Genomic DNA, 12,491 nt, shown 5'->3' with positions numbered 1-12,491 from the left:
TTATTTTTCTCAACCCCATTCTCCCACCTTCTCCTCATAACCCTTAACTCCATTAACAATCAGGAATCTATCAATCTCTGCCTTAAATACACCAAGCAGCTTGGCCTCCACAGCCGGTGTGTGCACGTGCATGCACACACATCTTTTGCTACTAGCGCACAAAGCAATTTTAGGTTGCGCACAAAAGATTGTCATCCTCTATCTCATTAGCATGTATATTTCCTGATCATACACAATCACATTGCCTTTTCCGGTTTCTGATGGAGACGGTGTTGGCCACGTAGAGTTTACAACGATTTGCCTGCAGATTTCAGAACTGGCTTATTTATAATGTTTTTACTGAAGAAATTATTGGTTCACTATGTCAAATTCCAAAGAAGCAAAGGTCATGAAGCACAAAATAACTGCTAGTTCATTTAAAGCAGAATGGCTTAATGAAGCAGTAGAAACTGCTACACGAAAAGTTCTTGAGGTCAGAAATGTGTAGCTATGAAAAATACTTGAATTGAATTGACTTTATTTCTTACACCTTTCACATACATCAGAAGTAAAAGGGAGATACAGTTCTCATACCAGGCAGTGATGCAGCCAGTCAGGATGCTCTCAGTTGTGCCCCTGTAGACAGTTCCTAGGATTTGGGAGCCCATATCAAACTCCTTCATCTGTCTGAGGTGAAAGTGGTGCTATTGTGCTTTTTTCACCACACAGCTGGTGTGTTTTAACCACGTGAGGTCCTGGGTGATGTGTATGCCAAGGAACTTAAAGCTGTTTACCCTCTCAACCCCAGATCCATTGATGACAATGGGGGTTAGCCCATCTCCATTCCTCCTGCAGAAGGGCTTAGATTGGGAGAATGGACAAAGAAGTGGCAAATGGAATACACTGTCAGGAAGTGTATGGTCATGGACTTTGGTAGAAGGAACAAAAGTATAGACTATTTTCTAAATGGGGGGGAAAATTTAATAATCTGAGATGTAAAGAGTCTTGGGAGTCCTCGTGCAGGATTCCTGAAATGTTAACCTGCAGGTTGAGTCAGTTGTGAGGAAAGCAAATGCAATGTTGGCCTTCATTTCAAGAGGACTAGAATATAAAAGCAAAGTTGTACTGCTGAGGTTTTATTAGGCACTGGTGAGGCCTCACTTGGAGTATTGTGAGCAGTTTTGGGCCCTTTATCCTAAGAAAGGATATACTGACATTGGAGAGGGTTCAGAGGAGGTTCACAAGAATAATTCCAGGAATGAAAGGGTTATCGTATAAGGAGTGTTTGATGGCTCTGGGGCTTTACTCACTAGAATTTAGAAGAATGAGGGGGGGATCTCATTGAAACCTATTGAATGTTGAAAGGCCTAGATAGAGTGGATGTGGAGAAGATGTTTCCTATAGTGGGGGAGTCTAGGACCAGAGGGTGCAGCGTCAATAGAAAAATGTCCATTTAGAATGGAGATGAGGAAGAATTTCTTCAGCCAGAGGGTAGTAAATCTGTGGAATTCATTGCCGCAGGTGGCCATGGAAGCCAGGTCTTGGGTGTATTTAACGCAGACATTAATAGTTTCTTGATTGGTCAGAGTGTGAAAGGTGATAAGGAGAACGCAAGAACATCGAGTTGAGAGGGAAAGTGGATCAGCCATGATGAAATAGTGAAGCAGACTCAATGGGCTGGATGGCCTAGTTCTGCTATTTCTTATTGTCTTATATTCTAAGTCAGCTAATGTGATTAAACTCAGAAATTATTGGTTGAAGTGTGCTGCTTCATCATCAGGTTCATCTAGTTCTTTCAAGTTCATTGATATGATATTTCTATACTTTCACATAGTCACATAGTAGGTGGATTGTCATTTCAGCAAAATGCATTCTTAATACAACAATGTATGAATTACTTTCATTCAACAGGCACTGAAAATTATTACAATTAGTATGGAGTTTCATTTATTCAAATTGTAATATTTGAATTTAAAAGTATACTTTTTTTGTTGATCTATTCTTTGAATATATCCAGGACAATCTTTTTGTATGATTACTGGCTGGAGTAATAGAGGCAGAAAAGTAACTTAATATACAAAACTACTAAAACTGTAACAAATTTTTGTCCTTTCACATTTGTATGTGAACAAATGCTCAAAGGAAGGATACAATTTTAATTCTGAAATAGCAAACAACTACAAATTCTGACTACCAAACAGGTGACTCAGTTATTTTTCCCCATCACACCAGCAAGTGAGGAAAGTTCTGATAAATTCCCAATCACAAATGTAAGGATTCAGTTTTCAGAATGCCATCCTGTGTCTAATATGTTGCACTGATGATACTTGGGATCACTATTGTCACTTGTAGTTATTAATTAAACATTGCATATAGCTTAAGTATTACAGATGTTTCCTATTTATTGATGCCATGCTTTGTATCCAGCTCCTGCAGTTTTAGAGGAAATGCACAAATTAATGCAACTAATAGAATATTTCCTTTACCTTACAGGTGAATGGAGGTATTCTTCGAATTTTTCCAGAAGGCAAATCACAGTTTGCTGATATTGAACCAAAGTTTGACAGGCTCCTGTTTTTTTGGTCTGATCGACGCAATCCACATGAAGTACAGTCAGCTTATGCCACAAGGTAAGTTCTATGAAGTGTCTTTACTGGCAGCTGAAGTCTGATCACATTTTTAACCCTTGTTTACATTTGATTTCAGGATTGTATGCAATATGATGCCTCTATCAGAAGGACAATGCTTAATTAAGCTGGTATCTGCTCAGTGTTTTTTTTAGGAACTCTTCAGTTTTTTTACTGATGCTGGCTTGTGTGAGACTTGAATTTGCATAACCATTTGGAGGAATATCAGAATTGTACAACAAAATTAGTAATCATATCTCTGTGTTTGTTATGTAAATTCCAGTCTTATACAAGCTTTTTGTGTTTTTATAAGGAAGGTTGTTTATGGATCGAACAGGACATAAATGAGATGGAAGGTTGGATGGAGCGTTGATGTATGGAATTTAATTCTGACAAGTGCAAGGTACTGCTTTTGGAAGTGAACTGGGCAGCACACATACAGTAAATGGTAAACTGCTTAGGAATGTTGATTTCCAGAGGGATCTTGGGGTTCAAGATTATAGTTCCCTGATGGTAGCAACACAGGTAAATAGAGGATGAAGAAGGCATATGGCATGCTTGCCTTTATAAGACCATAAGACATAAGAGCAGAGTTAGGCCATTTGGCCCATCAAGTCTGTTCTGTCATTTCATCATGGTTGATCCATTTTTTCCTTTCAGCCTTGGCCCTGTATCTCTTGGTACCCTAACCAACTAAGAATCTATCAACCTCTGCCTTAAATATACATAAAAACTTGGTGTCCACAGCTACCTTTGGCAACGAATTCCACAGACTCACCACTCTCCAGCCAAGGAAATTCCTCCTCATCTCTGATTTAAAAGGATGCCCTTGATTTTGAGGCTGTATCCTCTGGTCTTAGAGTCTCCCATCACAGGAAACATCCTCTCCGCATCCACTCTATCAATGCCTTTCACCATTCGATAGGTTTCAATGAGGTCCCCCCTCATTCTTCTGAATTCCAGTGAATAAAGGCTCAGAGCCATCCAAAGCTCTTCATATGGCAAGCCATTCAATCCTGAAGTCATTTTCATGAACCTCTTTTGAGCCGTCTCCGGTTTCAGCACAACCTTTCTAACATGAGGGGCCCGAAACTGCTCACAATACTCCAAGTGAGGCCTCACCAGTGCTTTATAAAGTCTTAAAATTACATCCTTGCTTTTATGTTCCAGTTCTCTTCAAATAAATTCTAATATCACATGTGCTCTCCTCACCATAGGCTCAGGCTGCAAATTAACATTTGGGGAATCCTACACAAGGACTCCCAAGTCCTTTTGCACCTCTTTTTTTAAAAAAAAAAAAAAATTCTCCTTTATAGAATATAAAATTTGGGACATTATGTTGCATTTGTACAAAACAATGATACAAATTTCCCCCACTATTCGAAAGTACAGCGCTCCTATGAAACCTTCCCTAAGCCAAAATAGTCATCGTCATAGTCATACTTTATTGATCCTGGGGGAAATTGGTTTTCGTTACAGTTGCACCATAAATAATAAATAGTAATAGAACCATAAATAGTTAAATAGTAAAATGTAAATTATGCCAGGAAATTATGAAATAAGTCCAGGACCAGTCTATCGGCGCAGGGTGTCAGACCCTCCAAGGGAGGAGTTGTAAAGTTTGATGGCCACAGGCAGGAATGACCTCCTATGATGCTCTGTGTTGCATCTTGGTGGAATGAGCCTCTGGCTGAACGTACTCTTGTGCCCAACCAGTACATTACGTAGTGGATGGGAGACGTTGACCAAGATGGCATGCAACTTAGACCGCATCCTCTTTTCAGACACCACTGTCAGAGAGTCCAGTTCTATCCCCACAACATCACTGGCCTTACGAATGAGTTTGTTGATTCTGTTGGTGTCTGCCACCCTCAGCCTGCTGCCCCAGCACACAACAGCAAACATGATAGCACTGGCCACCACAGACTCGTAGAACATCCTCAGCATCGTCCGGCAGATGTTAAAGGACCTCAATCTCCTCAGGAAATAGAGACGGCTCTGACCCTTCTTGTAGACAGCCTCAGTGTTCTTTGACCAGTCCAGTTTATTGTCAATTCGTATCCCCAGGTATTTGTAATCCTCCACCATGTCCACACTGACCCCCTGGATGGAAACAGGGGTCACCGGTACCTTAGCTCTCCTCAGGTCTACCACCAGTTCCTTAGTCTTTTTCACATTAAGCTGCAGATAATTCTGCTCACACCATGTGACAAAGTTTCCTACCGTAGCCCTGTACTCAGCCTCATCTCCCTTGCTGATGTATCCAACTATGGCAGAGTCATCCGAAAACTTCTGAAGATGACAAGACTCTGTGCAGTAGTTGAAGTCCGAGGTGTAAATGGTGAAGAGAAAGGGAGACAAGACAGTCCCCTGTGGAGCCCCAGTGCTGCTGATCACTCTGTCGGACACACAGTGTTGCAAGCACACGTACTGTGGTCTGCCAGTCAGGTAATCAAGAATCCATGATACCAGGGAAGCATCCACCTGCATCGCTGTCAGCTTCTCCCCCAGCAGAGCAGGGCAGATGGTGTTGAACGCACTGGAGAAGTCAAAAACCATGACCCTCACAGTGCTCGCTGGCTTGTCCAGGTGGGCGTAGACACGGTTCAGCAGGTAGACGATGGCATCCTCAACTCCTAGTTGGGGCTGGTAGGCGAACTGGAGGGGATCTAAGTGTGGCCTGACTATAGGCCGGAGCAGCTCCAGAACAAGTCTCTCCAGGGTCTTCATGATGTGGGAGGTCAATGCCACCGGTCTGTAGTCATTGAGGCTGCTGGGGCGCGGTGTCTTCGGCACAGGGACGAGGCAGGACGTTTTCCACAGTACAGGAACCCTCCGGAGCCTCAGGCTCAGGTTGAAGACATGGCGAAGTACTCCACATAGCTGAGGGGCACAGGCTTTGAGCACCCTGGTACTGACACCATCCGGTCCTGCAGCCTTGTTTGGGTTGAGGCGTTTCAGCTGTCTTCTCACCTGTTCAGCTGTGAAGCCCACCGTGGTGGTTTCGTGTGGGGAGGGAGTATAGTCATGAGAGCAGGGTGGGGGACTGTGAGGAGGAGTAGGAGGGGAGAGTGGAATATGTGTTGGTTGGGGGCCGACAACAGATGGCTCATGTGTGGGATGGACAGGGGCCGCACTGTCAAATCTGTTAAAGAACAGGTTAAGTTCATTGGCCCTGTCCACACTGCCTTCCGTTCCTCTGTTGCTAGTTTGCCAGAACCCAGTGATGGTCCTCATCACCCTCCAGACTTCTCTCATGTTGTTCTGCTGGAGTTTCCACTCAAGCTTCCTCCTGTACCTGTCTTTAGCCTCCCTGATCCTGGCTTTCAGGTCCCTCTGTATTGCCCTCAGCTCCTCCCTGTATCCATCTCTAAACGCCCTCTTTTTAGCGTTCAGGATGTCCTTAATGTCCTTTGTTACCCATGGCTTGTTATTTGAATAACAAAAGACAGTTCTTGTTGGAACATTGCAGTCCACACAGAAGTTGATGTAATCAGTGTTGCACTCTGTGAGCCCATCAATATCCTCTCCATGTGGCTCACAGAGTGCTTGCCAGTCTGTCACCTCAAAACAACCCTGGAGCGCCTCATAAGCCTCCTCTGACCATTTTCTTACTGTCCTCGAGGTTGCAGGTTTACTTTTCACCAGAGGCACGTAGCAGGGTTTTAGATGTACCAGGTTGTGATCTGACCTTCCCAGTGGGGCGAGGGGAGAGGAGCTGTATGCATCCTTAACGTTAGCATACATCAAATCCAGAGTCCTCTCCCCTCCAGTTGTACAGCTCACATACTGTGTTAAGTTGGGCAGTGTTCTAGCCATGATAACCTGGTTGAAGTCACCCGAGATGGTAATGAGGGCACTCAGGTGCTGGGTTTGTAGTCTGGCTATGACGGTGTAAATGATTTTACACGCCGACGACGGGTTGGCCGAGGGAGGGATGTACACAACAACCACAATTGCATGCAAGATTTCCCTTGGCAAATAATATGGCCGGAGTCCAACAGCAAAAAGTTCAATATCCGGGCTACAGACCCGTTCTTTGATTGTAATATGCCCAGGATTGTACTATCTGTTATTTACCAGAACCGCCAGCCCCCCTCCTTTACGCTTACTGGCGTAAAGTGAAGAAGCAATTACCATTAATTTATTGGGAAAAATTTTTGAGCATTCCCAGACCCAAAAAAATAACCTACCAAATCATACCAAATAACACTAACATATAGTAAAAGCAGGAATGATATGATAAATACACAGCCTATATAAAGTAGAAATAATGTATGTACAGTGTAGTTTCACTTACCAGAATCAGGAAGACAGTGAGCACTGTCAATCATAGCGAAAATCTCACGTAGCGATCATAGCGAAAGTGTTTCACGTTCAGTTCCTGGACGACTTCACCTTTGGGCCGTTCACTATTGTGTTCGGTTTCGATTCGTATCCTTTCCTCTTGCAATTGCATCAGTGTGTAAATAGTACGAATGGTGGATGCAGGCAAGTTCAACGCATGCACAATGTCTTTATGTCATTCACCACGATCGAAACACTTAATTACGTCCAGTTTTACACTAAGCATAACACCCTTACAAGCTCTCTTAGGATTTTCTGATACCTTAGGACACATCTGCTAACAGATGCACAAAATAAATCAAGATAAAGCACAGATGCTCACAGACACAGTTCAAAGCTATGGCGGCTTGATGCTGAGTGTAGTTCCCAGGGAAGGAGCTTCGCGGCACCACTCACGTTGCTCGAGGTGCGCGCTGCCTCTATAATGGCTCGCTGCAAAGCAAACGCTGTCCTGTCCTCTTCACACGCCTTGCATGAATTGACAGGCAGATAAATTCCATCCCTAATTACCACGCTGACAATGATGTTCCAAGTTGACTTTCTTTTATGTAGCAACTGGCGGTAGGGTAAAACTGACAGAAAGAAAAACATACAATCAAAAGGTGTCCAAATTCCCATTATGGTTAAGTAAAAGGCAAGCATTAAATATACCACAAATGATACAAAATAGTCATAGTCATAGTCATACTTTATTGATCCCGGGGGAAATTGGTTTTCGTTACAGTTGCACCATAAATAATAAATAGTAATAAAACCATAAATAGTTAAATAGTAATATGTAAATTATGCCAGGAAATTATGAAATAAGTCCAGGACCAGCCTATTGGCTCAGGGTGTCTGATCCTCCAAGGGAGGAGTTGTAAAGTTTGATGGCCACAGGCAGGAATGACTTCCTATGACGCTCTGTGTTGCATCTTGGTGGAATGAGTCTCTGGCTGAATACACTCCTGTGCCCAACCAGTACATTATGTAGTGGATGGGAAACACTGTCCAAGATGGCATGCAACTTGGACAGCATCCTCTTTTCAGACACCACCGTGAGAGAGTCCAGTTCCATCCCCACAACATCACTGGCCTTTCGAATGAGTTTGTTGATTCTGTTGGTGTCTGCCACCTTCAGCCTGCTGCCCCAGCACACAACAGCAAACATGATAGCAGTGACCACAACAGACTCGTAGAACATCCTCAGCATTGTCCGGCAGATGTTAAAGGACCTCAGTCTCCTCAGGAAATAGAGACGGCTCTGACCCTTCTTGTAGACAGCCTCAGTGTTCTTAGACCAGTCCAGTTTATTGTCAATTCGTATCCCCAGGTACTTGTAATCCTCCACCATGTCCACACTGACCCCCTGGATGGAAACAGGGGTCACCGGTACCTTAGCTCTCCTCAGGTCTACCACCAGCTCCTTAGTCTTTTTCACATTAAGCTGCAGATAATTCTGCTCACACCATGTGACAAAGTTTCCTACCGTAGCCCTGTACTCAACCTCATCTCCCTTGCTGATGCATCCAACTATGGCAAAATAATACACAAGATACTGTGTTCCAAATATATCATGAAGATAGGCTACTGGTAAGCAAAATGTTGCTACATATAATGTATCTTATGCACATTTTCTCACTACAGGTTAGCCAGAACATGTGGCCCGCATGAATATTCCATCTGTATTTTATCTGCACACAAACCATTCAAATATCTCTGATTTGTAGAAATATGCATCAATAAATAATAAATCCAAAGATTACTTTTACATACCGATGATGCTTTCAAAAACCTGAACATCAGGATGATGTTGAATGAAAAGGCACAAGCTCTCCCTCAACTCTACATGGAGAACTGTCTCGACGCCTACTGATGATGTCATCAACTAGAGACACAGATCACATGACCAAAATGACTGCTATATAAAACTACCAGCAAAGGGTGCTAAATGACAAATAAGATAACTGACTTAAGACAAGACAAACGTTGAACGCTATTTTCGCTTTTCGCCTTTTCTCGTAGAAGCGGAAATCCTCTTCTGATCTCTTTCAGTTAGCGAAAACAGGTACTAATGTAGGTCTTTCGTAAAAGCGAAGTGGCATAAAGCGAACTTCCGAAAAGCTTTCGGTATGTCTTTACCCAGAGTATCATGTGCAGTTTTGATTGCCACACTTCAGGAAATTCATCAGCATTTTGTGTGCCACAGTTCATGAGGAGAGTTTGGATTGCAAAGCATGAAGGAGTTGAAGAGAAGTAAGCTGGGGCAGCTGGGACATTCTGCACACCACAGTTCCTGAATAGATGCACAATTAGGCTCTTAGTAAGGGTCAATAAAAAAAAGTTAGCTTTAAGCAGAGTGGCTATTGTGGGAGTGGGTAAATGTTAGAGTGGTGAGTTCAGGCTTTGGCTCATAGAGGTTTCGGCAACAAGCAGCATAGGCTGTAGGTAGATCTTTTTTTTCTTTGTTTGTTTTACCTTTCTTATTGCACAGTTTGGGCAGTGGGGTTGCCAGACAGGATAATGTCCTGCTCCTCTTGAAGGATGTAGGAAGGCAGGGAGACCTCCAGTGTCCCTGACAACTACACCTGCAAAAGAAGTACATCCAGCTGCAGCTTCTTTCAGAAATTTTCCATGTTAAGGAACTGGAGCTGGAATTGGATATACTCCCGATCATTCAGGAGACAGCACATAGAGGGAGGTTGTTATACTCAAGGTGCAGACACAGATAACTGAGTGACTATCAGGAGGGGAAAGTGGATAGACAGCCACTACAGAATACCCTTGTGGCCGTTTCACTCAACAACAGGCATTCTGCTTTGGGGTTGTTGGAGGGGGCGATGACCAAGCAGAAGAAAACCTCAGCAGTCAGGTCTCTGGCACTGAGTCTGGCTCTGTTGCTCAGAAGGAAAGGTGGAAAGAAGAGGCAAGCTGTAGTGACAGGGGATTCATTGGTTAGGGGAACAGAGAGGAAGTTCTATGCACGAGAGCAAGATTCCCAAATGGTATGTTGCCTCCCTGATTCCAGGATCAGGGACACCTCAGGCCAAGTTCTTGGCATTCCTGGGTGGGAGGGTGAGCAGCCAGAGGTTGTGGTCCACATTGGTACCTATGACATGGGTAGGATGGGTAACGAGGTCCTGAGAAGTGAGTTCAAAGGGTTATTTTTAATTTTATTTCTATTGAGATACAGTGCAGAATAGGCCCTTCTGGTCCTAGCCACACTGCCGACAACTCCCACTATAACGCTAGCCTAATCAGGACAATTTACAATGACCAATTAACCTATTAACTGGTACATCTTTAGACTTTGGACTGTGCACCCAGAAGAAACCCACACAGTCTTGGGGAGAATGTACAAACTCCTTACAGGCAGTGGTGGCAATTGATCCCAGGTTGCTGGTACTGTAAAGTGTTGTGCTAACCATTACGCTATTGTGCCATCCAGGTTATGTGCAAGTTAAAATACAGGAGCTCAAGGGTTGGTTATGTTCTCCGGATGGATACCCATGCTACGTGCTAGCAAAGCTAGAATTAGGAAGATAATACAGTTGAGATATGGCAAAGGAAATGGTGCAGGAGCAAGAGCTGGCTTCAGATTTCTGGATCATTAGGCTGTCTTCCAGGGAAGGTGGAACAGTACAGAAGGGACAATTTGCACCTGAATAGAGGGGAACTAATATCCTTTCTGGAAGATTTGCTAATGCTGCATGGGGGGGGTTAAACCAGAGTTGCAAGGAGATGGGAACCAGATCGCCTGAGCAAATAGTGAAGTGGCTGTGGGGAAAGATCTTGTTTAGCATACATACAAAGTCAGGAATCGAAAGATTGAACATGGTGGGAGTAATTTTCTAATTTGTGTATATTTCAATGCAAGGAGTATTGTAGGAAAGGTGAATATAGCTTAGGGCATGGATCAGCACATTGAGTTATGACATTGTAGCCATTAGTGAGACTTGGTTGCCCCTCAGTATTCCAGGGTTGTTTTTTTTGTAACGGAATGGGAGGGATTAAAGCGAGAGGGATGACCACATTAATGGTATTATATTGTAAACCACTCAACAGTTCACTGGATTTACAGAAACAAATCTGTAGAGAGATCACAGACTGTTGCAAGAAACATAAGGTTGTGATAGTAAGTGATTTTAACTTTTTTCATATTGACTAGGGTTTCTGTAAAATGGCTGGATGAGATAGAGTTTGTCATGGGTGTTCAGGAAAGTTTTCTTAATCAGTGCATAAAGGATCCAACTAGAGGGAGTGCAATACTATACCTCCTATTATGGAATGAGTCATGGCAGGTGACAGAAGTTTATGCAGGAGGACATTTTGTATCTAGTGATCATAATGCCATTAGTTTCAAGATAATTATGGAGATGGATAAGTCTGGTCCTTAGGTTGAGATTCTAAATTGGAGAAAGGCCAATTTTGATGGTAAAGGAAAGGATCTGGCAAGCGTGGATTGGGACAGATTGTTTTCTTACAGAAGTGTGCTTGCTTGGTACGTGGGAGGACTTCAAAAATGAATTTTTGAGTGTACAGAATCTGTATGTTCCTGTCAGAATAAAAGGCAAGGATAGCAGGTTTGGAGAACCTTGGTTTTCGAAAGAAATTGAGGCAAGTTGCGGTGGAAAAATTTGCTGATGACACCAAGATTGGGGGTGTAGTGGACAGCAAGAATGACTATAAAGCTTGCAATAGGATCTAGGCCAGCTGAACAAATGGGCTAAAAAATGGCAGATGGAATTCAGTGTAGACAATTGTGAGGCATTGCACATGGGAGGACAAACCTATTGCATGGTGAGCACCGAGGAGTATGGTAGAACAAAGGGATCTGGGTACACAAAAGGTGCTGTAAAGATGCTTATGGCACACTGGTCTTCATAAATGAAGGTATGGCGTGCAGGTGTTGGGAACTTATATTAAAGTGGCCTAATCTGAATTATTATGTTCAATTTTGGTCACAGGAAAATTGCTAATAAGATTGAAAGAGTGCAGCAAAATTTACAGGGATGTTGACAGAACCTGAGGACCCGGGTTACAGAGTAAGGTCAGGACTAAATTTCCTTGAGTGTAGAAAAATGAGGAGAGATTTTATGGAAGTATACAAAATTATGAGGTGTATGGGTTTATAGGGGAATTGCAACCAAGCTTTTTCCACTGAGGTTGGGTGAAACGAAAACTAGAGGTCATGGGTTAACGTTGAAAGGTAAAATGTCTAAAGGGAACATGAAGGGGAATTTCTTCACTCAGAGGGTGATGAGAGTGTGGAACGATCTTCCAGATGAAATGGTAGATATGGTATTTGATTTCAACATTTGAGAGAACTTTGGATGGGTATGTGGATAGGAAGGGTATGGTGGGCAGTGGTCCAGGTGCGGGTTGATGGAATGAGGTAGATTAATAGTTTAGCACAGACTGGATGGGCAGACGTGCCTGTTTCTGTGCTGTAGTGTTCCATGAGTCCACGTCATTTGAATTAGAGGATTTCACATACAGCAGGCTTGTTTTCCTTGGAGGAAAGGGGGCTGAATAGTAACCTTTTAGACGTGCAAAAAT

The 12,491-nt window shown here is 43.2% G+C and overlaps 1 protein-coding gene across 8 annotated transcripts in view; it reads left to right on the top strand.

Moving 5' to 3' along the window:
* egln1a (egl-9 family hypoxia-inducible factor 1a) overlaps positions 1-12,491 on the top strand; it is a 104,764-nt gene that overhangs the window by 85,807 nt on the left and 6,466 nt on the right. For 3 of the 8 annotated variants that reach the window (XM_072251063.1, XM_072251061.1, XM_072251064.1), the window contains one exon: positions 2,473-2,609. In XM_072251063.1, coding sequence (XP_072107164.1) covers positions 2,473-2,609 — 137 coding nt within the window. Of the gene's footprint in view, positions 1-2,472; positions 2,610-2,919; positions 3,010-8,579; positions 9,001-12,491 lie in introns of those variants that run through there. The other 5 variants (XR_011884991.1, XR_011884989.1, XR_011884990.1 and 2 more) reach the window with 5 other exon arrangements.

This window comes from Mobula birostris, chromosome 2 (assembly GCF_030028105.1).
Source record: "Mobula birostris isolate sMobBir1 chromosome 2, sMobBir1.hap1, whole genome shotgun sequence".
Taxonomy (NCBI): domain Eukaryota; kingdom Metazoa; phylum Chordata; class Chondrichthyes; order Myliobatiformes; family Myliobatidae; genus Mobula; species Mobula birostris.
This window is presented reverse-complemented; position numbering and strand designations above follow the sequence as displayed.